Source organism: Epinephelus fuscoguttatus, linkage group LG23, assembly GCF_011397635.1.
Source record: "Epinephelus fuscoguttatus linkage group LG23, E.fuscoguttatus.final_Chr_v1".
Lineage (NCBI taxonomy): Eukaryota > Metazoa > Chordata > Actinopteri > Perciformes > Serranidae > Epinephelus > Epinephelus fuscoguttatus.
This window is the reverse complement of record NC_064774.1, coordinates 15,642,524-15,669,109: the sequence shown is the minus strand read 5'-3', so window position 1 is coordinate 15,669,109 and position 26,586 is coordinate 15,642,524. Positions and strand designations below refer to the sequence as shown.

The 26,586-nt window shown below is 40.0% G+C and overlaps 3 protein-coding genes across 4 annotated transcripts; all 3 read right to left on the bottom strand.

Annotated features, from left to right (window-relative positions):
• Nucleotides 1–54: 54 nt before the first annotated feature.
• Nucleotides 55–4,781, bottom strand: LOC125883583 (GTPase IMAP family member 7-like). Its single transcript, XM_049567987.1, has 2 exons — nt 4,653–4,781; nt 55–1,844 (listed from the first exon to the last, which is right to left on the bottom strand). The coding sequence occupies exons 1-2, from the start codon at nt 4,657–4,659 to the stop codon at nt 982–984; spliced, it is 870 nt and encodes a 289-aa protein (XP_049423944.1). The 5' UTR covers nt 4,660–4,781; the 3' UTR covers nt 55–981.
• Nucleotides 4,782–7,683: 2,902 nt separating this feature from the next.
• LOC125883573 (uncharacterized) lies at nt 7,684–18,908 on the bottom strand. 2 transcript variants are annotated; one of them, XM_049567962.1, is made up of 4 exons: nt 18,789–18,908; nt 13,009–13,272; nt 11,978–12,034; nt 7,684–11,622 (listed from the first exon to the last, which is right to left on the bottom strand). In XM_049567962.1, the coding sequence occupies exons 1-4, from the start codon at nt 18,793–18,795 to the stop codon at nt 9,833–9,835; spliced, it is 2,118 nt and encodes a 705-aa protein (XP_049423919.1). In that variant the 5' UTR covers nt 18,796–18,908; the 3' UTR covers nt 7,684–9,832. The 2 variants fall into 2 exon arrangements, with proteins under 2 accessions (XP_049423919.1, XP_049423920.1); XM_049567963.1 differs by lacking the exon at nt 18,789–18,908 and adding an exon at nt 15,181–15,242.
• A 397-nt stretch (nt 18,909–19,305) lies between these two features.
• Nucleotides 19,306–24,536, bottom strand: LOC125884323 (GTPase IMAP family member 7-like). Its single transcript, XM_049569221.1, has 3 exons — nt 24,404–24,536; nt 22,838–22,909; nt 19,306–21,929 (listed from the first exon to the last, which is right to left on the bottom strand). Exons 1-3 carry the CDS (start codon nt 24,408–24,410, stop codon nt 20,689–20,691), a joined length of 1,320 nt encoding a protein of 439 aa, XP_049425178.1. The 5' UTR covers nt 24,411–24,536; the 3' UTR covers nt 19,306–20,688.
• Between the last annotated feature and the right edge of the window lie 2,050 nt (nt 24,537–26,586).

Sequence of the window (26,586 nt, the reverse complement as noted above, 5' to 3'; positions counted from 1 at the left end):
CCTTAGCTGAGGGATGAATGAAGATGGTTTAATAAAGGCATTTGGAAACACAGGTGGAATTTGCTGATTTATTGATTAATAGTTAACTCTGTAACAAAGAAAACATACCAAAAAAGAGAATCAAAAGTAACCTTACAGTTATGGCCCAGACAATTTATCATCATTATCTCTGAGATATACTGAAGAATGAATAATAACGCAATGGCTTTTCCTTAAATCACACACAGAAGTATGTTAATACAAAAAAGAAAGAAAGCAAATGAATAGTACTCTATCAATATTTGTCAAACTACAGTAGATACAACAAATTCAATATACAGTGCGTTCATATTTTAACAGTCAGCCTGCAACAAAAACTTTCATGGCAGACGTCTTGTGTTTAAACAAACCCAATCATCAGAATAAATGTTGGCATTGAATCTTAATGCAAACCCTATACGTAACATCTGTATTTTGTTTTCCCCCTACACCTCACAGTGACAGATCTGCCCCATATACATATAACTACATCTCTGTGGACACGTTGATTTGATAGGTATAAAATGTAATGCATCAATAGTTAGCAGAAACGTACAATGCCAACATGCCACAACTGGTGAATGGGCAGTGTGAACATGTGCTGAAGTCTGATGTAAAGAAAAGTAGAAAATGCATTTCAGTCCCACTTCTCATTGTTGTTCTTAATTGTAGTGATTCTGTGAATACAGCACCTTTTGCAATTAACCGTAACTTATTGGAGCAATGACCAGTTAACCATTAATAAAACAATAACCCCATAACACGACATGATATAGAAATCATTTAGGTGATTCTTAGAAATCTGGTATTTAGTCCCAAACCTCTTTTTACCTTACAGATGTGTGCTTCGGCCTTGCAATTTCAGCTACCTCTGCTGTGAGTCAGCTTTGTTAGCTCTATCACTTCATATAAAACCCCCTGCTGCTGCTGGTATTCCCCAGAAGTCATTGCTGCAGTAGCATGTTAACTTACTGCACGTCCAGCTTCTGTTCCCATCACTAGTACTAATGCAGTTGTAAGTCCTTCTTTCATCTTTTTCCCACCAAGGAAAATTCCCAACAATGCTACTGTTGTAACACCCACTATTGCCAAGACCCAACGCTTCAGAACTGTGCTTTTAGCCTGCGCTCTGATTGCTTCCTGTGACATCTCGGGAAATGAATCTTTAATTTTTACTCCCTCTTGTTGTATTTGTCTCTCACATTCTTGTAGCATCTCATTGGTGTAGTAGTGTCCATTATTTTCCGCAATCATCTTATCTATTGTTCTGAGGAGCTCCTTCACCTGGTACTTGTTGCTCCTGTATTCATCCTGCGGGTTGTTCTTCCAGTGTCTATTATCAATGACATGGCAGCGGCCTCCGCACTTCTTCACAAGATCACTCAGACCTGCATTTTGATCGACCCACTGCCTGATCGTCATTTCCTCAGGAAGCTGGTCACCATGAGTAAAGAGAACAGTTGCATATTTTAGAGTGTCTTCAGAGAAATATTGCTGCAGTTTGTTGATGATGTCCTTCTCTTGCTCTGTGAATTTCTGCATTTGAAGAACAATGAGAAAAGCATGAGGCCCAGGAGCGCACTCTGTGATGCACTTCACTATCTCAGGCTTCAGCGTCTCCTCAGATTTCTCAGTGTCAAAAAACCCAGGAGTGTCTACCCACGTAATGCATCTTCCATTGACCAATTTCGTCTCTGCTTGACATTTACTTGTTCCGGAATTGGGTCCATCATCTATCTTGAACACAGTCTCACCAAATACTGTGTTGGCGAGGCTGCTCTTCCCAGCTCCAGTTTTTCCCAAGACGACAATCCTTCTCGATGGTGCTAGAAGACAATAATGACTCTGTGTCAGTGGTACTTAGTACTCTAGTTTGTCTCTGGATTTGCAGCAAATTTACAGTAAGAAAAGTAACTCAAAAGTATGTCAACTTTGCTGACAATTAGCTTGATAACTTCAGAGTCAGTCAGTGTTTAGATTAGGCTTACATCTATGTCTACATCTTTGGATATAGATATTGTAGGGGTAAATAGATTGCTGTTGTACCTTTGTAAATATATATAATATATGTAATATATAAATTACTGATATTTATGTAATATAATAAACTAATACTCAGGAATGTGTGTGATTAGCTGACTAATTAATTAAACATTTCTACCCTCCCTAGTTTTAATTTTATGTGATTGCAGTTGCCCACTGAAAAAGTGGGCTTTTCTTAAGTAATATTGTTTTCGGTAAATGTTATTTGTTAACTTTTATTTAGTTAATTGTCATGTTTTTTAGGATAATGTGCAATGTTCATGATGCAAACTGTCATAAAATTCAGCGGCATTTTAAATAAGATTTGGTTTAATTTGATTAACAATTTCTAAATAATATAATATAGACAGTATTTTTTTCTGATAATGTTTAACCTCATAGATTAATCTTAACTTTTAGACTAGTTAATTATTTTTAACCTCCATATAAAAGTCAGGGCAATTCATGGATAGGATTATTCCTAGTAATAATATACACAATGGCCCTCATTTATGAAATGAACGTACGACAGAAAACTAGGCATGTGGTCATTTCCATGCAAAGCTTTGCATTTATCAATGTGGACGTGAGTGGAGGCTATGATCAGACGTCAACGTCAGGTCTCAACTCGTGTACACAAGTTTGAGTCAGTGTGGACATGCGGTGCCACATACTAAATCTGGCTAAGGTGGAGAATCGTAATAGACCCTTTTACTGTTAGTAAACATTATGACCTTTTTTGGTGGGTGGGGCTTAGCTGGAGGCAAAACAATTCTCCACAGATATTAGCTAGCACTAGCTAGCGAGTTCTGTTGGCTTGTTTTAGAAAATGGAGGAAGATGATGCGAGTGGTGCATTCAGAAATACTCATTCTGAGTGCTGGAGAACACTCTGGCACAAACTGGACCGTTCATCAATTCAGAGCACTGTCTGAATATACGGTTAGGTTATCGAGAGCACTGCACTCTCGGCAGTCTGTCTGAGGAGACGGAGCAGCAGAGCACCGAGCAGAGTGAATGTGTGATTAACTTAACTGTTTGTTATTTCGTATAAATATAATGCTCTGTCATTTGTGTAGAGTGTCAGACTGAATTTACGAACGCACCATGTCAGGTCACTCACTCTCCAGGACGACGAGTGTTACTTGAAAAAGAAAACACTGACCAATACCAGACTGGCCGACCCGTACACTCTCACTCAGTGGATGGATGATGTCACAGGAAGCTTTGTGGTTGATTACTGTGCCAATCTTACAAAGGAGGACGACACTTGAACGGTTTCTTCCAGTTCGTTTTGCTATTGAAGCTAACGTCAGCTAATGTGCTAAATAATTAGTGTTACAGAGAAATTCCAACATTCCTCTTAATACCTCCCCAGGTTCTGATTAGGCAAACATGATAGCCCTTGATGCACATAATGTCATTCATCCCTACAACAGGAAATACTTTTTCCCTAACCTGATATGAAGTGTGAGCATTTTTGATGATTGCCTCCGTCCAGTCCTTTTGTCTTATTGCATTTAACCATAAATGTCTTTGTTTTTGTCTTGATCGATTATAAGCGTTTATGTAGGCTAAATATTATAACAATATCAGTATTATATAGGCTAATATTATTAATGTATGTAGGCTATAGATCTGTGCATATCATAGATGCACATTAAATGGTCCATTTTCCACTGCAACACTTGATTTCCGTATGGCATTTTTCTGACTTCCTTTGATGCCACTTTTCTGGCTGCCAGAACCAGTTGGTTAAATTGACGCTAAGACGTCAGTGTCTCTATTTCTAGCTCAAAGAAATCTCTCTTCCTGACAATACTAAGCCCCTCCATAGTGTAAATTCTGGGGGCAAGGCCTTTGAACTGAGAATATACTGGGGCAGGATCTAAATGACTGTTGTTTTCAGCTGCTACATTTATCAACACCTGTTCATTCCTGTGCTGTGATTGGCGAACTGACAATGTTTCAAATGTGATCAGCTATTGTTATCTGATTTCTGTGTTTGGATTTTACACAAAATTATGTAAGAAATAAGTAAAAATCCTGAGCCAAACAGGTCCTATTTGTGTAAATTCTAACTTGAGCAAGGGGTTGAAAATATTTGAACTCATCCATTTTAAATCAAATCACTGGAAACTGTTGGTGTTACTGTTCTTCACAAGTTACACTGTAATGCATGTGGTTGGTTCGAGGTTACTAAATTGGGGTTTCTGGTAGGCCTATTCAGTAATCCATCCATGATAATTAGCAGCCAACCTTAGTGCATTTGTCATTGTTGTAATGAAAATTGCTCTGTTACTCATACTCATACTTGCAGTCTTGATTATATCAGATGCAGGTACTCTTCAAAATAAAACTGATCTTTATAGTAACTCATTTTAATTTAGTGCAGTGGGTAAAATGGACCATTTGTTTTCACTTATATACAAACCTGAGATGACTCTTGTGAACTCTTATTTAAAACAGTATCAATACCAATCAGTGAAAACATAAGAAGAAACACCTCACTTTCATTCAAGTATCGTGAGAATTAAAAAAGTGTACGCAAACCAGTGAAAACACTGAATTCTGTCTGCACAGAATAAATCAGAATAAGTAACTTCTACTTACCCATCATGCTTTCAAAAAATAGAAATCAGTTAAAAAAAGTACTCGGATCTTGAGGATGTTGTGACTGTGTGTCTTTTCTTTTGCCTTTCACTTTGTTTTGCAACCCGTCTGACTTGTTTCTTGGCAGCAGGCTAATGGGATGAGCATATGTCATAGTGCACTTCTATTTTTACACAATAATGAGCATCAGCTCTGTTGCATGCAACTTATTCTCAACAATTTATTTACATAAGATATCTCCAGCACTCATCAATTGCAATCTAGAGTGATAAATAGCACGACAGATAAGATGAAAAATATGTATTTTCGACACCTTCTCACTCCCAACTCATCACATATCACAGCTTGGTCAGTTTCACGTCTACATATGACGTGCAAGGTATCCTGGGGGTGTCTGTTGTTGATGTTCCTGGACGCAGAATCAATTTACGCCTGTTACATCACTGTGTCATTAAAAAAAAAAAAGCATCTAACATCTGCTTGTTAGATGCATACAGTCTTTTTTCAAAATAAACTCAAGTCGGTAAAACACCATGTATTTACATTTATTTCCTTGTGCAACAAAAGCATATGGTTAGGTTTTAGAAAAAAACATAATGGTTTGGCTCAGCACTCAAACAGGAAAAACACATCGAGCTCCTGGGTAAAAGTCAGATGTTTGATGACTTCGGAGTGAGAATGGGTTGGTATTTTGGATTTAGTTAAATAAGTTGTAAGATAAGACATTTATGATATAATAATAATATAATATTGAGACAGTTTAATAAGATACCTTGATTCTTGTGCAGTCATGTAAACAATACAATCGTCCTACTTTTGCCAAATCAGACTGACACTGTAATGGATTTGTTATGCTAAAAGGGACAACCCAATCAAATACCAGTATCACAAATGAAATTCTTCGTCCTTATTATTATAATTCAAAACAGACTGGAGCAACTTTTGCTTTCTCAGCTAAAGTCAATCAATTAGCTGTGTTTCACCATAAATGTAAATGTGGCCAGTCAGATTAGTCTGTTGAATAGTACACAGTGAAACCACATGATTTTAGAAACCTCACATGAATTTGGGGTGAATATATGGCTGCACTGTGGTTATCAAATAACTCAATTCAGGGTGGAACTATTTAGATACAATATATAAATGACATTTCGTTGTGCAGTGATGTTTGGCATTCTGTTACATTTGCTTTTTGACTTCAGGGGTCCGTTTCACAAAGCAGGTTTAGTGGAAACTCAGAGTCTGTTAACCCTGAAATGAGGGAAACTCTGAGTTTTCCGTTTCAAAAAGGGAGGTAACTCAAACCAGAGAAAGAGGGGTAACTCTAGCCTGTTTCAGAGAGAGAGGTAACTTAAGCTCTCGGTCAGTTACCGTAGTAACAGACTCTATGAACCTAACCTGGTCGGGACCAGGTTTTTCTCAATGAACCTCGAGTTTCTCTCTGTCTCCGCCCTCTTTCAGAGCCACACACTCCATTTGATTTCCTCATTCATTCAGTCAGCAGGCGAGTTTTGGCGTAGCCTAGTTCTGCCATCTGTCATTTAAAAAATCATTTAAAAAATCAGAGTCAGTATGTTAGTGTCCATCAGGCACAGTGGGTGGCGACTTTTTTCACTAACATGGCATGGCCTTTTGATAACGATCCCGTGGATGAAGGTGCAGCATTACTGCGCAGAGAATTAAATATTCGTCGGGAGATGGTTATTAGACCGCGGATAGATGTTCTAGCATTTCCACACAATTATCTTTTTGAGCGGTACTGTTTCAAGTCACAGTCCATCATCTACATACACAACCTAATCCGTCCTTACATTTGCAACATTACCAGTCGTAGTCATGCTCTCACACCCCAGCAGATATTGTGTGTTGCGCTCATAGACTGTATAAAAATGTGCTGCGTTTCTTTGCAAATGGAAGTTTTTTGTACAATGTTGGAGATGCTGAGCACTTGAGTAAGGCAACTGTATGCAGGGCGGTCAGAAAAGTGTGCTCGTTTTACGGCATCTGCCTTCTTTCTGTTGGCTGAGTAGAAGTCTGTGTTAGTTTAAATAGGCTTAATTATTTAACAGAACATGATATAGATGAGAACACATTTATGTGTGTGAAAACAGCATTATGTTGGAGGTAAAACAACTGCACAGTCAAACAGCCACTTAATATTTCCTTTACAATGTAAAACATGATCAAAATGAAGTACCCCCATGAGATTATGCCGAGGTCTGTTTGAACAATATTTTTATATTTCATCCTAAACTGCTGCCTAGTGCGCTTCTCCCCTGCGGGATCGCACCTAAATTAAATAAATTAATAGGCTACTATTCAAGCAGTTTCCCCTGTAATATTATTGTGATTGCAAAGTACTACATTTAAACTTGCGCATTTACCAGAGCAGCAATGTTCTCCCACACCGTCTCCCTCTCTTTTGCAGCTGCAGCGGTGTTGCACTTCTTTTGAAAACGTGTGCAAACTCGCTGTATGAGCGCATTAAGATTTCTAATTCTAGTGGGGTGAAAAACGCAGCCCTACTCTTCCCTGTTGCCATGGTGACTCGTCGAATCGGGGCTCCATTGATGCTGGCTTTTTATAATTGTGGTGCACGCGCTTAACTCCAGGTGAAACTACTCCGAGTTGATTAAACTGATTCAAATCAGCTGTTCTGGAACCGGAAACTCAGAGTTTTCTATCTCAGAGTAGATCAACTCAGAGTTCAGGATTAGACTCAGAGTTTGTTGAACCTGCTTTGTGAAACAGACCCCAGGTTTAACTTACTGAATCATGATATCAAGCTGCTCTCTGGTGGGCAGGTGATGCAACTGCAGCATTTAAAGTGCCCTCAGATAGTTTCTTGTTTGGGCCTAATTTATGTAATATCTCCTTTAGAAAGTCACTTCAGTCATAATCCTTTATGAGACCTTTAATAATCAAATAGTTTATTTGTGTTGGTCTATGACTTAACTATAGCTGATAAGCAAGAGTTTTCAGTCTTACAGTGAGTGTCAGTGGAGAAGGGGGAATAAACTACCAGACCGGATTTGAGTCTAATCCATTGTTTTATTGTTTGATGTGGTTTTTACATTTGATCAGAAAGTTTTTAGAATACAAAGGATTATGAGAATAAAATGGAAAATCATTCTCTGATGTGTCACGAAGTCTTCATCCATCAGTTTCAGAGTATCATTTCATTCAACAGTTCTTTTGTTGTACACCACTATCCCTCTCTCCCTTCCATTAATCCTGTTATTCTGCACTTTAATCCATTTACATCAGTTAAAATTCCACTATAAAATAGTATTTTGACAAACTGTAGCAACACTGACCCTGTTAAAAGCAAACAGTACTCTAAAAACTCAGTGTACGTCTTTTGTTATGCAAATGTTTTGCATTCATAAAAAGGCACAAGCTCTGTTGCATTTTAAAAAGCTGCACATCAGCTACAAGAAAAATGTCACTGTTTTCTTCAGTTTCTTCGAATGCTTGGATAAATGTATAACATATTCAGATAAAAAAAAAAATCAAGAAATAAACACATTTTCTCCACAACTCACTTTTTTAAATTATAAAGTAGAGAATATAAAACAGAAAATAATATACGTGATTATTTAATGAACATAGAAAGAGGTGTGGCAAAGTGATACAACAATGAATTGATTAAATCTCTTATGTTAATGATTAAAAAATAAAATGGTAAATAAGATAATGTGAAAGAAAAAGTTCAGTAAGAGCTAGCAAACAGCAAACTATGGGTTAATCAACCACCTGAACCCAACCAGAGCCGCATTATATTCATTATTATGATTATAGTAGCACAAATCAAGAGTGAGGACAGAGACACAAAGACATCACAGACTGAGTGCCGCAGTGTTAATTTTGGCAGCTATTAGATTTAGTCTCAGTTTTAGTCACATTGTGATCATTTTTAATCCTTCATAGCTTTAGTCTAGTTGTAGTTGACAAAAATTCAAGACATTTTTGTCAACTTTTAGTCATTACTTCATGTAAATCATGTATTACAAATTAGAACCAAACTGTTTACTTCAGACTGTAGACTTATAGCACAGCTACGCTCACAGATAACTGAGCCTCCTACCTGCCTGTCAAACAGCATCAAACCATGAACCTTCCCAAGACAGTCTGGACTGAGTGGAGTCCTGCGGGGATCAGATGTAAAGACCAGCCACATGTGGCTGCTTGCTCTGCTGCCATTTAGTGTCTAACAAGCGGAGCTGCTGACAGCCAGCATTGCAACAAACAAACTCCACAAATCCATTCAACAGCTTCACAGTCAGACACACACGGCTGATTATTTACTATTGAATTAGCTCACAACTCTCGTTGATGGCTGAGGCTGCACCGATGTGAGTGTTTTTGTTGTCTAGCAAAACATCCTGGTGCAGACTATTTACTACTATTTTACCTGTTGCTTATATGGCATTGCAAGCACGTCTCATCAACGAAAAGGGAAAATAGACTTCGTCTTAGTTTTTATTGTCATGATCTATTTTTAGCTCATCATCTCATTTTTCTAATGGAAAAGACTTTGTTGACGAATAATTTTCGTCATAGTATTTGTCAACTAAATTAAATTGGTAGAAAGTGAACTAGGTCTACTATACGCAATGTTTCTGCAAGTTGTTAACATCTTATTCAGGGCGCTGCTTTGTCACTTTTGATAATTTAATATTTTTCCGTGAGCTCACATCTTTACCACTGATAATAAGCCGACAACTGGATTTATAACATCTTTAGTACCCCTGGATCAGTCACATATATGTAGGGCTGGTACATTTATTCAGACTTTATGACTTTATTAATATTATTTCAAATCATTCCTAATAAAATTATTTCCATATGAGCTGTTTTAGGGGTTGCTTCAATATAGAAAAAAAATTGATATCCATACTACTGTATTTCACTTTTTTTCCTCCCTGTATTCTCTGAGACTTGAAAGCACACTTCATTGCAAGTCCCTCAGCCTTTATATTTAAACCAAGAGCGCCATCTGGTGGGGTCAGAAAATAAAGACAGTGGTTCACGAGGCTTCATTTGGTCATCACTGGTTACAGCACCATTATCAAGCCAAAGGATTTTGTTTGTTTTCCTTCCAAAGTAATTGCTATATTTTACCATTCACAGAAGTTGGGTTGTTGTATACCTGATGGTTAGATATTTCTGTGATAGTACTAGCTAAGCAGTAATAGTAACACTAACAACAAACACAGTAATATTACCCCAAACATTCGTACTTGCTCCCAGAATGACAGTAGCAGCATTAAGTAGAAGACAGCCACCAGCAATATGATTCCGCTATGTTGTTGCAGGTCCTTTAGAAAGCCTTTAACAAATAAATAAATTGAGTAAAGTTTTGATGTTACCCATGCTATTATGCCTCCTACTACTGCTGCTGCTCCTATTCTTACTCCTGCAGCTGCTGCTCCACCTCCTGCCGCTGCTGCTCCTCCTCCTGCTGCTGCTTCTCCTGCAGCTGCTGCTCCTCCTCCTCCTGCTGCCCCTCCCCCTCCTGCTGCTGCTGCTCCTCCTTCTGCTGCTGCTGCTCCTCCTCCTGCTGCTGCCCCTCCCCCTCCTGCTGCTGCTCCTCCTACTGCTGTGGCTACACCCCCTGCTGCTGCTGCTGCTCCTATTCCTACTCCTGCTGCTGCTGCTCCGACCATTGCCACTGCTACACCCCCTGCTGCAGCTACAATCCCAAAAAATGACCCAAATAGACTACCTAGAAATCCGCCACCTCCTGCTTGTTGTCCTTGTTTTGCTGTCTTTCTTTCTGTTACTTCTCCTGCATCCTTTTCTGTAGCTGCTTCTGGTTCTGTTGCAACTTCTTCTTTTTCTGCTTCTTCTGCTTTGTCTTCTGTTGCTGCCTCCTCTGCTTCGTCTCCTGTTCCTGTTGCTGCTTCCTCTGCTTCGTCTTCCTTTTCTGTTGCTTCTTCCTCTGCTTCATCTTCTGTTTCTGTTGCTGCCTCCTCTGCTTCGTCTGCTGTTCCTGTTGCTGCTTCCTCTGCTTCGATTCCTGTTCCTGTTGCTACCTCCTCTGCTTCGTCTTCTGTTTCTGTTGCTGCTTCCTCTGCCTCATCTTCTGTTTCTGTTGCCTCTTCTTCTGTTTCTGTTGCCTCTTCTACTTCCTCCTTTACTTCTCCATTTTCTCCCGCAGTTCCCCTCAAATCTATGACAGGCGTGTGGAGAAAGGTCTTCACCAAGGATTCTGCTGCAGGGCCTGTTAATTTGATCCACACATTTTTGGAGACACTACTGTCAGCCTTACTGCTGGTGTGTCCTTGTGGCATGTTTCCTAAGGCTGTTCTGTTGCTCTTTTCCTGTATTACTCTGCTCACTGCTTTTAGCATCTCATTGGTGTAGCAGCCTCCTTTGTTTTTCATCAGTATCTTGTCTGTTGTGTTGAGCAGCTCTGCCACCTGGAACCAGTTGCTCCTGTATTCATCCCGTTGGTTGTTTTTCCAGTGTTTATTATCAACGACATGGCATCGGCCACCGCACTTCTTCACCAGGTCGCTGAGACATTTAATCTGATTAACAAACTCCTCAATTTTGACTCCCTCTGGGAGCAGGTCACCATGAGTGAAGACAACAGTCACATACTTCAAAGCTTCCTCAGAAAAATAATGAAACATTTTTGTGACGACAGCTTCGTCATACTTGGTGAATGTTCCCACTTTAAGTACAATGAAAAAAGCATGAGGCCCAGGAGTGCACTCTGTGATACACCTCACTATCTCACGCTTCAGCTCCTCCTCAGGTCTGTCTGTATGAAAGAAATCAGGAGTGTCAACCAGGGTAATTCTTCGTCCATGAACAGATTTGGATTCTGCTTGACATTCTCTTGTTCCACAGGTGGAGGAATGCTTAATCTTGAACACATCCTCTCCAAATATGGTGTTTGCTAGGCTGCTTTTCCCTGCTCCAGTTCTTCCCAGCAGGACAATCCTGTATGTTTTTAGCACTAGAGAAGAATAATGACGTAATATTAATACTGTGCATTTGGTGGTGTTGGTTTTATTACTTTGCCACTAGGAGCCTGGGGATGTTTCTCAGTTTAAAAAACTGGCATGCGTATGCACAGCTTTATAAATGTCACAGAAAAAAAATATATATTCTTGTCTTGTGCACACACAGCTTAAGTTGTAAATCTACACAGTTTCATGCATCAAGTCCCAGCTCACTGATTTTCTCCATTTTATTGACAATGAGAAAGGTATGGGCCCCAGGAGAGTGGCACTCCTCAGTATGTCAGGCTCTGTCTTCTTTTGTCAAAGAATTCTGGTGTGTTAATCAAAGACGGTTTGGACTGTTTTTACCTTTGATACTTTTCCCAGCTCCAGATGTTCCTGCAATGACAATCCTCGCTGGGGACACTAAAGGAAACAAAATAGAGAGTAACTAATAGGGAACAGTGTATTTGCTTTTGGCTTATTTGCATCTTCTATTACACTGTCCTGTTAGTTTTTGAAGTATTTGGACCTTTCATTTATGTTGTCACTGAAAATCCCTGCACAATGCAAGGGCAGCTCCACTGGTCAGCCAATTCAAGAAATGGTTTTCATGAACATCACTTAATCCAACATGTTCTCATTTAGAGTAGTCACTAGGGATATTCCTGGTGGCTAATTTCCCTGTTAACTGAACGAAAATTTTAATTAAGACTGGTCGACTAGTCTAAATAAGGAAAACACTCAGAAAACAGTCAACATTTAGCACAATTTATTGTTAAGTATTTGAAACATTGTCCCAAATAATATTGTGTGCATTAAGACCCCTTTGAAGCCTTTAATCACAATCCTTAACAACCATGTCAGATTTTAAATGCCGCTGAAGTACAGGACACTTTGCGCCGTGTGGTATGAATGTAATCATTAACATTCAGGCTCAAAATATTGCATTAAGTTCCTGAAGCCTTCACCTTCAAAAAAGGTAAGTGGAAGCATATCTTGTGAGGTCATTGTCGTGATGGGCTGCGCTATCTTGCCAGACATCACCGCAGGGAGGGGGACTGCTGTCTGACAGCTCTGTAGCCCCCAACAGTGGCGGGCAGTTGCATGACAGTAAAGCGGCCTTGTATATGAATAAAGCACTAGTTGGTTTAACCAACTAATATTTCTGGTGTGGCCTACTGAGGGGGCGGACGTTTTATCGTTTAGACAACTTATTGTTCGCATCTACATATTACGTGCTAGGTATCCTTCGACGTCTGATGTTGACATTCTGGGACAAGACGTCAACATAAGCATGTGGCTAGATTTTTAGATTTCAGAATTAGCTTGACTTGTGGGCAAAATGTCACAAAAATGCTCCCATTATTCTTTTTGCTCTAACAATGAGCACCTTTTACCTGACACTGTTGTTCCTCCTCTTCCAGTTGTGACTGCACCTCCTCCTTCAGCCTCTCGTACTGGTGCTGTTGGCACTATTGCTGTGTCTTCTTCTGCTGCTTCTGCTACTCTTCTCGCTCCCTTGTTTTCCTGCAAAACTACAACAGCTGGCCCAAAGAAAGCTTTTGACAATGATTCTGCAGCAGGGCCTTTCAGTTTGATCCACGTGTTGCTGGTCTCTTCCTTTGGCATGCTTCCTGCTGATTGGCTCCCTGTTGTCCGCACTATAGAAGACAAATGGCAATGTGTAACTAATATCGTACATTTGTGTCTGGACATTCTTCTATTTGTTTGAGAAAGTTAAGAGAACTAAAGCTCAGTTCAGGCCAATGATTCACAATGAGACAAAACCATCATAGAATGGTGCAGAGAAAAGTTGCAGTCGTGTGAACTGGCTGTCTGAGCTCGACTCAAGCAGGCTGATGGTTTCACCTGCAACTCAGCTGGTCAAATCACCAGCGGCTTGTTTTAGAACCTAAGGCTGGTCGCCTGTTTCAGCAGACATTTTCCTTGTCTTGAAGTCCGCTGGTTAAGTCAAAGTAACCACAGATGGCGTGTTTGCTTGCTGCTGCAGGTGCTCCATCCCCGCAGAGCCCTCTGTTTCCATCCTAACGGTGTGCCGCTGTTGGATGATGGGTCACTGCTGCTGCTTGCTATATGTGCCTAAGGTGTTTACTTAACAGCAGCTTTTCACTGGAAACTGTGATTTCGTGCAGACTTACTGCATACAGATTGCAGCCACTAATGTAATGAGTGTCTTTAAAGTGTCAGTGGTTTGCTTGACACAGCAAATCAAAGCAGTGCTTTATCAAAAGTTTACTGGCACTAGTGCAGTGCTTGTTTAAAAATGTGCATGTTCAGAATGGGCTGATTGCTCTGCCTCTGGTATCGCTGCCTGCAGCTTTCTCAAGACCCACTCATGCAAACAACTGCACACTCCACACTGCGCGTCCTTGTGAGTATATGCTAGTGATGGCTAAATGAGGCCTCATGAACCACTGTCTTTATTTTCTGAGGCCACCAGATAGCATTGTCTGTTCAACAAAGGTGTCGCTGCTGCTAAATTATTGCCACCGCTGCTGCTCCTTCAGAACATTTTTCCAAATGCACCACCCCTCTGAGACATCTGTGCACTTGCATAGTGCAGCAGGCAGTATAGTGAGGGGAGTGGGGAGTGGGGGAAGGCTCCTATTTAGGGATGCACCGAATATATTCGGCCGAATATTGCAAAAAAAAACACACATTCGGTATTCGGTGGAATAAGTGAAAAGCAAGGCCGAATAATAGGGGCGTGTTTTGATAACGCAATCAAACAGCGTGCGGTGACGGACAGAGTAAAATGTCGGCAGTGTGGCGATAAACAGTAACGGCGAATCCCGCCGGTTGTGGGTTGAACGGGGGTCACAGACACGGACAGGAATACGTATTCCTGTCAAATACGGCGGCGCATTATAACGGCTTACCGGCGAAGAACTCCGGCTCCAGGTGAATAACTTGTTGTCATGACTGCCCAAAAGTACCTGAACAGCCGAGCCATGGCGGCACACAGTATGTGGCGTATCAGAGGAGAAACTTTAGGGACTGTTCGTTACTTGTCAGGGGAGGAGGGTGGCTGGTTGATTTTTATTTCATTTATTTATTTTATTTTGATCCCCCCTATGTTAATCACTTATTGATGCTGTTTTTAAAGTATGAATAAGTCAATAAGTAATTTATTCCATTGAAATATCATTGATGTATTATAGAAAAGTGATTTATCTTTTTAATGACAAAAGGCACATCTGCCTCATTTTCGCTGTGGTATCGTGATACTACTCAGAACCGTGATACTTTCACTGGTATTGTACCGTGGGTCCCAATTGAGGGATGTCTCTCACTGCCCCCCGGCTGAAAAAAATCCTACAGACAGAGACTCCTTCCATTTTAGTTAGATTTATTTCTCAAATTTCCTGCGTATTTATAAATATATTGTTTTTTTTTTATACATGCACATTTGCAGGTTTCGTGTGCAGTACCTGTTCAAAACCTGCCTGTTCAGAACAACAACGCTAATTGGTTGGCCTGTGGTATTGCTGCTTGAAGCTTTCTCGAACCCTTAATGATAATAACCAAAGGAAGTAAACTTAACTTACCGTCCATGTTGTTAAAAGAGGAATCAGTGAAGAGTAAAAGTCAGTTGAATCTGCAAGATGACTGTTGTGTGTGTCTTTTCTCCTGTGCTCTCACGCAGCTTTATTCCAGTTTCACTTTTGCTTTTTGAGTGTTTGTGTGTGTGTGTGTGTGTGTGTGTGTGTGTGTGTGTGTGTTTGTGGAGTTGGGGGATGGGTGGAGCTTTTTCAAAAGGATACAGTGACTGATTTTTAAAAGGCAGACAGACATAGCACACGCTTGCTGATTTACATTTATTGAATATCTTGCCTATAATAGACATAATAATCATTTGATCTCTGGTCTGTGTTACAGTTTACAGTGTATGTTATACTCCCCGAAAATACAGTGTACTTTTTAAAAAATATAAATGTTTGTATTAATAATAGGATAAGTAATAAATTTGTAGTAAGTCTCACACTTAATAGAAATAAAATTAAAACTAGAAATACCACCTGGCGTTTGTATGCCTCCACACACCAGTTAAGTTTCTCTTACAGTTTACATCCATGTCTTAAAATATGGATGCTCTGAACACATTTTGAACCCAGCAGCACAGAAGACCTATACAGTCAGTACAGTTTCAAAGTGGACACTCAAGATTAATGTCACCAATTTAGTGTCTGACCAAATGTCTCCCCTTCTGTTCCTGGGATATGATGTTGAGTAATGCCAGAAAAGGGTTTTTGCACATTATGATGTCACAATGAAGCTGACCTTTGACCTTTTGGATATAAAATGTCACTTCATGTCATTTTATCCTATCTATCCATTTTTTCCTTGTGAGGTCACACTCACTTTAACCTTTGACCTCTGACCACCAAATTCTAATCAGTTTATTCTTTCGTCCAAGTGGACGTCGGTGCCAAATTTTAAGAAATTCTCTTATGATGACCCTGAGATATCTCGTTACCAAAAATTAGACAGACGAGGTGACCTTGACCTTTGACCCTCAAAATCTAGTTAGTTCATTGCTGAGTCCAAAGAGGACGTTTGTGCCAAATTTGAAGACATTCTCTCAAGATAATCCTGAGAAATCGCGTTTACAAAATTAGACAGATGAGGTCACAGTGACCTTGACCTTTGACCACCAAAATATATTTGAAAAAAATTATTTGAGGAGTTTTCAGATATGGCGTTCATGAGAATGCAACAGATGGATGAATGTACGTACATATGGTCAACCTAAAAACATGATGCCTTTGGCTACATAAAAATTGATGTTACAGCACCCCTTTTTAAGCCAACCAATTTGTTTTGTTTCACTACCAGAGTAATTGCTGATACTCTGCCATTTACAGACACTGGGTGGTTGTAAGCCTTTGATAATAGCAAGAACACTAACAAAAACAAAGCTAATACTTAAATCAACAAGAACAAGGTGTCTTTAATTCATACATGGGCATCAAGGGCTCAACAATTACTTTTAAAAGTGGCTACCAGGCTGGTGAAGTTGTGGAGTGAACCAGAGTCAGTGTTAAATTCAGTATGTGTGTGATCCACTAGCTGGCTCTTTTATTAGTGTGGAGTCTTAATTTTTGAAATGGTTCAGAGTCTCCTCCCATTAAAATAGTGCAGCTAACCAACAGAGGCTGATGGCGAATTGAGATATAAAAAAAATGCAAAATGATAAGTTTGTACACAAATACAGCTATTTATATTTATGGATTATGCAGATGCTGGATTGACAAGCATACTGTTGTGACACCTTTTATCTTGTCTTTAGAGTTATGTGTTTTCGTGGACACATGAGAAATTGGTAGTCACATTTTTTAAAGGGAAAGGAATCTTGCAGTCTCTGTAAAATCTGACAGTGTGAGACTAAAAACTCACTCACTCCACTCACGAGACCCCCTGAGGGATGTGGTTGTAAGCCTTCGCCAGGTCCACTTTGGTAATCACCTAGCTTTTTATCTTGCTCCACCCTGAGGTTTATATATGTGGTTTCGAGTGAAATATTGACAACCATTGAATGGACTACCATGAAACTAGGTACCTGCATCTACCAGTATGTTTCCTTCAGGATCAGTGGCAATAACTTTGGTAACTCTTTGACTTTTCATCTAGCGACACCTTCTGGTGACACAAACATGCTGAACTGCAAAAGTAAGATGGTGAACTAGGTAAACATTATTTACCAAAAAACATCAACATATTTGCCGAGCCATTGTGAGCTTGTTAGCGTGCTGATTTTAGCAATTAGCTTAGGCACCACTGAGCTTCAGTACAGTCTGAAGGAGTTGCTAGCATGGCTGTAGACTTTATAGCATTATTAAGACAAAATACGTTTCTGACAGTCCCTAAACACATCATCAACAAATCTGAGCTTAAAATATTAATATTTCATCAAAATCTCTTTATTTTATGTCTCATTTAAAATTTGTCCACTAATAAACTGTTTGCATGAACTAACCAGCATGCACAACAAGAGTAAAAAAAACAAGGCTTTTTTCAACTCCAAGATTTTGTCTTCAACTTTTAACTTTTAAATTTAAGATATCAAAGGGTACATTTTTTGAAATCGAATAACTAATTTATGGTGGAGGGAGGGTTATGCATTTTTCACCTGTCACACAGGGAGACTCAAGAAAGAAATATTTAGGGAGGGTCAAAAATACAACAGCAACAATAATAAAGTCGCGCCCCTCCTCTGATAAATACAAAACAGTCCCTTTGTGTTTGTTTCATCTCTGCACTGAATAAAAGTCTTTGCATGAGGGAGTAGTGAGTCTGGGTGAAATTAAAACACTGATATTATTGGATGAGGATCTGCTGAACCTCTCGTCATAGATTTTCCCTCTTTCAGGCACTGCAGCCGCATTTCCTTCTTTCTACTCTCATCAGTTGGTCAAAGAGAGAATAATGGACTTGGCAGTTGGCCCAAATTTCTGCTCCACCTAATGTTGCTCTATGCTGCCATCTAAGGATTGCAGACATACACTGCAACACAGCTACAGAGACATGTATATACTGTATGTCTGTGCACTGCATTGCCTCACAGCTTAGTGTTTCTGGGTAATGATGGCCAATTGAGGCCTCATGAACCACTGTCTTTATTTTCTGACCCCTCCAGATGGCACTCTTGGTTTAAAGATAAAGGCTGAAGGACTTGCAATGAAGTGTGCTTTCAAACCTTTGTTGAACAGACAGCGCCATCTGGTGGCTTCAGAAAATAAAGACAGTGGTTCATGAGGCCTCAGTTAGCCATCACTATTTCCGGGACACGGTCAGCGCGTACCAAACATGTGACTCATCCTCTTGGACAGGAGGCTGCATGCATGCTGCATATTGATTTGATTACAGTAGTTTGCCATCAGCATGTTTCAAAAGCCTTAATTCTAGCTAAGAAATGGCCTGCCTTACTCAGCCTCTGATTGGCTTACCCTGACATATTTTCCATAGCCCTAACCAATCCTACTGCTCTTGCTGAAATCTAACCAATCCAACCAATGAAGGCAATGAGTACTAGCCAATCATAGGAAGAGAAGGGCGGGTCATTTCTTCATTTTCCGAGGAAAGGCATATGTTCAAGAATAATAGAGTGATCAGTGTCAACAAAGTCTAAAATGTGAAATAAGTGGCTTTAACTCACCTTCCATGTTGTTAGAAGAGAATTAAGTGAAGAATAAAATCACTTTGATCTAGCAGACCCCCGTCCTGTGAGTCTTTTCTCCCTGCGCTCCCACTCTGCTTTTTCTACTTTCACTTTCACTCACTGGTTGAAGTGTGTGTGTGTGTGTGTGTGTGTGTGTGGTGGGAGGAGGGGTTTTCATCAAGTAAAAGCTTTATTTGCTCAAATAACCTTGTTTTTAAAGGTTTCAGCTTTTTATTGTTCATATTTGTCTTGGAGATACACTGTAATCTGCAAAGAACCACAACTATTGTCTAACAAAATGTTGCACATGCATTTAGTAAAATTTCCTGATTAGCTTATGCAACAGGAAACAGTGAGTACAGTTTCAGCAGACAACAGAAATACCGCCATCAGTGTACACTGATTTAATGACAATATATTTTAAAGAGCTTATATATGAAAGCTGCTAGAACTGTTTCATATTTGTGGTTTTTAGGCTACAGTTTACATTAAACAACACATCAAACAGACGGTCTGCAATTATGATAAGACAGGACTTTATTTATCCCCAAGGAAATTGCTGTGCAGCAGCTGCAATACAACGTTAGAAAGAATGTAAATATAAAATATATAAAATCTAATCCAAAATATATACAATGCTGAAACAAATCACCAGTATGGATCATAAGATGTAAACAGGTTAACAGAAAGGACTGGACATGTATGTACAATATGAAATTTAAAGTTTAGTATTTAAAAAACAAAAAACAAATTGGTTTGTAAATGGATTTGCACTTGTATAGCACCACAACTCAAAGCACCATAAAGCAGGTACACCGTACCTACAGTGTAGACTCAGCGGACCTGTGCCGTAGCTTGCTATTCACCTCCCCAAAAATGTAACTGCACGTTGTCGCGATGCAGACCTTCTGTTTATTTGCATGATCTGAGAACCATTTCTCTCAGTGGAAACAAAACTTTAATTTACTTTAATTTCACATATAAGAAGCAATAAATTGTGAAGACCACAAACCCCCACATAACAGCATTTTATGTCCTGTGTGTGAATAATCTTGACTTCTTATGTGCAGAAGAAAGTCTGCTGGCCACTAGGCTAATTTATGTAATGTAAAATGTCATAGCCTTATGCTAATAATGTTAGCATGTTTATGTGGGCAAAACATGTCAAGTAAAAAAATATTGTTTTGCCGGTAAACTGTGCAAGTTACAATGGAACCATATTTTTTTATGTTAACTTTGTGAAATGCTGCTGTTGTTCCTTGCTTCATGTGAGTAGAGGAAAGTCCGCTAGCCGCCATGTTAATTTATTAATTAATTTCTGCATGTAATATATCATATGCTTGTGCTAATAATGTTAGCATGTTTTATTTGTGGTGAAAATGTGTCCAGCAAAAGACAAGTCTTTTGTCTTTCAGCCTTGCAAGTTACAGTGAAGCCAGTTGGTGTATTTATGGTTGATATTAAGTCATGTTTAATGTGTGTTTGACAAACTTACAAATGTGTAGGCCAAGTGCGTAGGCTCTGTGTAGATCCACTGTTACAATACAGGGTCACATTCACCCATTCACAAACACTCCTGGCTGAGGCTACTGTACAAGGTGCCACCCACTACTTAGTTTAGACATTCACACACTCACACAGCAATATGGGATTTAGTCCAACATGTGGACTGGAGAAGCCAGGGATCAAACAGTCGATCTTCTGATCAGTGGATAAGCTGCTCTACCTCCTGATCCACAGCTGCCCACACACTTGTGAAACAAGCAACTTAAGTTTGAAGTTAAGAAATGCACTTCAGCTCAGTTGTTAAGGATGGTCTAGAACAAGATTTCAAGTAATCTAACAGGGAGACATGAATTTTAACTGCTAAATTATCTTCCCTTTCAAGAGTCATGGCTCATTTTTGACTCTTTTTTATCTTTGATACTTTGTCCACTACCTCCTGTACTTTATCTAAGAGAAATAGGGCTCCATCTGTGACAGTCTGTGTTGCCCTTTCTGTACCTCCCTGTAGTGTGTCTTCTTCGTCAGTTGCATCATAGGCTGCAATACCTCCGAACATTGCTCCCACTCCCCCTGCAGCAAATGTGCCTAATCCAGTTCCAGCTGCTTGGAAAGATGTTCCTTGAGTTAAAATTGTGCTCCCTAGTACCCCATAAAAAGCTCCTAACAACGCACCTGTTGCAATATGTGCCAGTTTTTTCAAAAGCTTTTTAAACACGCTGCCCTTAGCCTGCTCTCTGATCTCTCCCTCTGAAATGTTTCCCGATGACTGTCGAATGTGCTCCTCCTCTTGTTGTTTTTCCCTCTCCACTGCTTTTAGATTCTCATTTGTGTAGCAGCCTCCTTGGTGTGCCTCAGTTATGTTGTCTATTGTCTTCAGTAGCTCCTCCACGTGGAACTGGTTGCATCTGTATTCATCCTCTGGCTTTCCATTCCAGTATTTATTATCAATGACGTGACAGCGACCTCCACACTTCTCCACCAGATCACTCACAAGCTGATTCTGGCACACCAAATCCTCAATTGTCTGTTCTTCATCGAGCTGGTCACCATGAGTGAATACAACTGTTGCATATTTGAAGACATCATCAGAAAAGCTGTTTTTTATTTTGCTTATGACAGACTCCTCGTGCTTTGTGAATTTCTCCACTTTAAGCACAATGAGAAAAGCATGAGGCCCAGGAGCACACTCTACGATACTCCTCACTATCGCACGCTTCAGCTCCTCCTCAGGTCTATTTGTGTCGAAGAAACCAGGAGTGTCGATCAAAGTGATGTTTCTTCCATTCTGGTCACCATCAGAAATTTTGCTTATGACAGACTCCTCGTGCTTTGTGAATTTCTCCACTTTAAGCACAATGAGAAAAGCATGAGGCCCAGGAGCACACTCTACGATACTCCTCACTATCGCACGCTTCAGCTCCTCCTCAGGTCTATTTGTGTCGAAGAAACCAGGAGTGTCGATCAAAGTGATGTTTCTTCCATTGACAGATCTGGTTTCTGCTCGACATTCTTTTGTTCCTGCACTGAAAGTATGATCGATCTTGAACAGTTTCTCTCCAAATATGGTGTTAACCAGGCTGCTTTTCCCAGCTCCTGTTTTACCCAAGATGACTATTCTCTTCGTGTTTGTGACTGAAACAGAATAATGGTCATGAGTAGCACTGTACATTTATCGTTGGGTTGTTTTCAAGATACACATCAACTAAATTACAATAAAAATTCTCATTGGTCTGAAAGCAGTTAGTTAGCACTTATAGGTAGTGATGGCCAAATGACGCCTCATGAACCACTGTCTTTATTTTCTGACCCCACCAGATGGCGCTCCTGGTTTAAAGATAAAGGCTGAAGGACTTGCAATGAAGTGTGCTTTCAAGCCTTTGTTGAGCAGACAGCGCCATCTAGTGGCTTCAGAAAATAAAGACAGTGGTTCATGAGGCTTCATTTGGCCATCACTACTTATAGGTGGGGGTGTTGCACTAAATTCTGGGCCCTATGCATAAGTAGTCTCTAACATACAGTAAAACAGGCTACTTGATGATAGTCTCACTAATCTCCTTTCACTTGAATCTGCTACAAATGACTGTTTCAAAGTTTTTAGATTTCACAATATGAGCTCACCTTGTGTCTTGTCCTCAGTAACAGTGGATGATGAGGGACCTGCTGTTGTTCCTTTCTTTGTGGTTGGCTCTGAAACAGAGGCTCATATATGGTTCATGATGTGAAGCTTTGCTGGGTAATATTGATAGATAATGTCACATGACAGTGTTTTACTTTTAATTATCTGAAAAGTATGGTGGATCATCTAGCATTAACATTACTGTATTTGTAAAGGCATGGAGGTTTTTAAGCTGAGCCCAAAGCCAGTGGTATCATATGAATCTTTAGATCAGAGTGAATACAGTGATACCAAACATGCCATGCTGGATTACTGGGAATGGGGCTAAATATTGCTCTAAAGTTGAACTGTTTTTTGCGCAAGATCTGCCAAACCTCGATGTCAAATGATTGCTTCACTTGTAGTAGCTTCTTCATGAGCTCACCTTGTGTCTTGTCCTCAGTAACAGTGGATGATGAGGGACCTGCTGTTGTTCCTCCACTCGTTGTGGCTGTTTCTAAAACAGAGGGTCATATGGTCATGATTAAGCTTTGCTAGTTGACTGCTAATAGATAAAATACCACACAACATTGTAGTATTGATGCTAATTTATAGTTCTAATCGGCCCATTCTCACTCCACATGCATCAAGTACCGCCACTTTGTCAATAACCTTGTCAGATACCAATGTACCTTTTGCAGGGGAATGATACACACCGGGCAACGGCTATTTCTGACGCCACCGCCACCAACTGAACTTTGTTGGATGTTGGCACCAGATACCAATGCACAGAGACACTCTTTGTAGCACCAGCCAGCGCCTATTTGTGACGGAACTGACTATTACTGTAATATAAAGAGCGAGAAAGTCTGTATAGGGTGGGTGGGGGTGAAGGTAAAGGGATCCAACAAACACCAAACTTTAACCTGGGAGTCTGCTGTACCCATTTTGATGCAAACCATGTATTTTTTTAAAAAAACTAAACATAACAGTGAAGCTTATTACCTATGTAGTAAGTTTATTTTGAAAAGGCTGTATGCAGGTAATGGGCAGAAATTGCAAATGCATTGTAAAAACATAAACGTAACGTAAGAAATGTATTTTGAAAAGACACAATGCATGTCACAAGCATCAATTGAGACACCGTCCGTGAATGCTGAAAACCACCGCAGGAGGCTACCTAGTGAGTCATATGTTGACATTTAGGACACAGACGAAGCGGCAGTATTTGATGAGTCAGAATGACAAGTGGTTGGATTAATTTATGTTTATGTACATATGCTTCAAGCTGAATGTCTTCAGTCTAAGCAACTGCTGGTATTAGCATGCTCAAGTTCAACGTGTCCTGTGACTAGTTTTACCGACATCTATTTTATAATGGTAGTCTATGGGGAATTTTTTGCTGCAATACTGCGAGTGGCCACTGGGAAGAATTAGCTGCAAAGCTTAGCGTTTCTGGTGGTCTGCTTTAGAGAGTAAACCATTTTGCACTTTTTGCAGGGAGTGCGAGGAGCCTCAGAGACTCTCCACTCCTCATTATACAGAGTTCACTCTCTCAACTGATTTATTCAGCCGAGTTGGATTTAGTTAGTGCATTTATTACTTTGAAATAAAAAATTGCAAACAAAACTAAACTTTTCATTCCAAGTTTTTTAGCCGCCCCGCCCCTCCCCTTTGGGTCTAAGGTAATCAGTCACAACTCTTTCTGCCACACCCCTGCTTATAGCTTCATTAGCAAGAAATGAATGAAGAATGGTGTCGATTCAAACAAAGAAGCCAACGAGCAGATTAATAACCAAGAACATCTTGCGTAAATTATCTCTTCCAACAGTACCAATCAAAAAGTTCAACACTTAAAAAAGAGAGGAAAAAAAGACAGCGATCTACATGTAGCACCTGTGTACTGTAAAAAATGATTTTAAACAAAACAGCTATTATCAAAATTTCTGTGTGTTGCAACTAAATGTACAGGGTCCAGTCCGGACAGAAATAACTGAAAGACATAACTTACCGTCCATGTTGTCTAAAGCGAAGTTACTTTGGAGTGACAATTACTCCCAGTGACACGACTGCCAAAGCATGTGTGAATGTGTTTGCTGTATCTGCCACTTTTGTTTTTTTCTTTCTATACCTTGACAACCCTGTCTAGCCTTGACGCTTCAGCAGTAGCTCTACCACATTCCTCAAACATCACAAACAATTCTGGTGATGACAATGGGACTGTTTGCTCACGTTGCCACTGAAAATCAAATCTGATCAAACCCATTCAGTGGGTGCAGCAGACACACCTGACTGCTGCTGCTGCAGTCCATCAATAAATCAATTTTATTTATAAAGCCCAATATCACAAATCACAATTTGCCTCACAGGGCTTTACAGCATACAACATCCCTCAGCACACAGCGGATAAGGAAAAACTCCCCAAAAAACCCTTTAACGGGGAAAAAACAGAAGAAACCTCAGGAAGAGCAACTGAGGAGGGATCCCTCTTCCAGGACGGACAGACGTGCAATAGATGTCGTACAGAACAGATCAACATAATACATTAACAGTAATCCGCATGACACAATGAGAAAAAAAGAGAGAGAGACAGAGAGAGATGCAGGACAGACGGTAATGACAGTAGCTTACAACAACAGCTACTGCAGTGACTTCTGTCAAAGAGAAAAGTTGCCTGAATCTGCTACTAAACCTGACTGGGAGTATGTTTCCTGTTGTCTCCAACACCTCATCTTATTATAATCGCCCGCTTCATTTCCTTACTCAGGACTTGAAATTAACTTTTTTACATGGTAGCACTGGTGCTCCGAACTTCAAAAAGTTAGGAGCACCAGCAAAATTTTGGGAGCACCCACCATAATGTGAGAAGCACCAACAGTGTAATAGATTTTTTTTTTATTGCAACAAAAAGTTCACATTATGTTGTATACATTGCATTGCATGTGTATAGTACACTTATCATTAGCAACTTTTTCAGTTGAAGACATTTTTAGAAAAAACACCACTGAACACCTTAGCGGATATATATATGTACATATATATGTATACAGAGAGGGACAGGAAAGAGCCATTTCATTAGAGCGCTACAGTTTGAGGCGTCAAGATTACTGCTGACAGTGTGTCGTCACCCTGAGGATGTTTGTCTTTTGTTAACTGCTCTGACCGGCATTGCTGCATGCAATTTACATGCTTCAACTATTCACAAGACATTTGGCAGTGGCACAGACATGAATAAGCCTTACATGCCCTTGGGTGCGGAACAGATAAATAGTTAGCAGTACTACAGTCGTCCGCACATTGAAATAGTTGATGAAATATCTATGATTAAACATTAACTGATGGCACTTTTTTCATTTGTTAAGATTACAACAGATCAAACAAAGTGGTGATTTTTTTCCCCCCCTGTTCAATAAAGCACAACACATTCTCATTCCGACCTTGTCACATTTTGCCACTTGGTCGTGGACTTTCAACGCCTACATATGACGTGCAAGGTAGCCTGGGTGCGTCTGTTGTTGAGGCTCTGGGATGCCATTCCAGCTTGAGCTGGTTACGTGCATTGTGTCTGATGCACACAGTCTTTTTAATAATTAAGGTATGTTGGCACAGCACTATAGACTGACGTTTTCTTCCTTTGACAACAAAAGCATGTGGTAACGTTTAGCCAACACATGTACGTGGTGAGGTTGAGAAAAAAACATCATGGTTTGACTTTACATTCATACAGGAAGCAAACACCAGCCTCCTGGGTCGAAGTCCTCCACTTTTCACCTTTTTAGCTTACGTTGTCGTCCGGCCTTGTTTCACACTGACACCATCAGGCGCCATTTCACACTGACGCCACCTGGCCGCATAGCACACCACCGTGAAAGGACAACTTTCTTTGTCTGTGTCTGATGCTGAAATCACTGACCAAGCGGCATTACAGGACGACTTCAGAATGAGACAGGGTTGTAATGTAAGCGTGGTTGCTATTGGAGATTTTTTTCCAGTTGCCTCCAGTAAATGGGAAGCCACCGAATGTTGACATTGTGAGTGTATTTAAAGTTGTCCAATTAAAAACTTTTGTTTAGCAGAAAGACGCTGTGTTTACAAGGCTATTAACTGCAACGTAGACACATTCAAAAGGAACGCCACTGTAAGCAAGTGTCATAGATTTGTTGAGGAAGTATGAAATAGGTAGAAATAGATGCT

Bases quoted from the DNA above. Each gene is read 5' to 3' on its own strand.
- LOC125884323 (XM_049569221.1), bottom strand. The intron at 21,930-22,837 runs GTGAGCTCATGA...ATTCTGTTTCAG, and splicing joins TACTGAGGACAAGACACAAG to TCACAAACACGAAGAGAATA.
- LOC125883573 (XM_049567962.1), bottom strand. The intron at 12,035-13,008 runs GTAAAAGGTGCT...TGTTTCCTTTAG, and splicing joins AGGAGGAACAACAGTGTCAG to TGTCCCCAGCGAGGATTGTC. The intron at 11,623-11,977 runs GTAAAAACAGTC...ATTCTTCTCTAG, and splicing joins AGCTGGGAAAAGTATCAAAG to TGCTAAAAACATACAGGATT.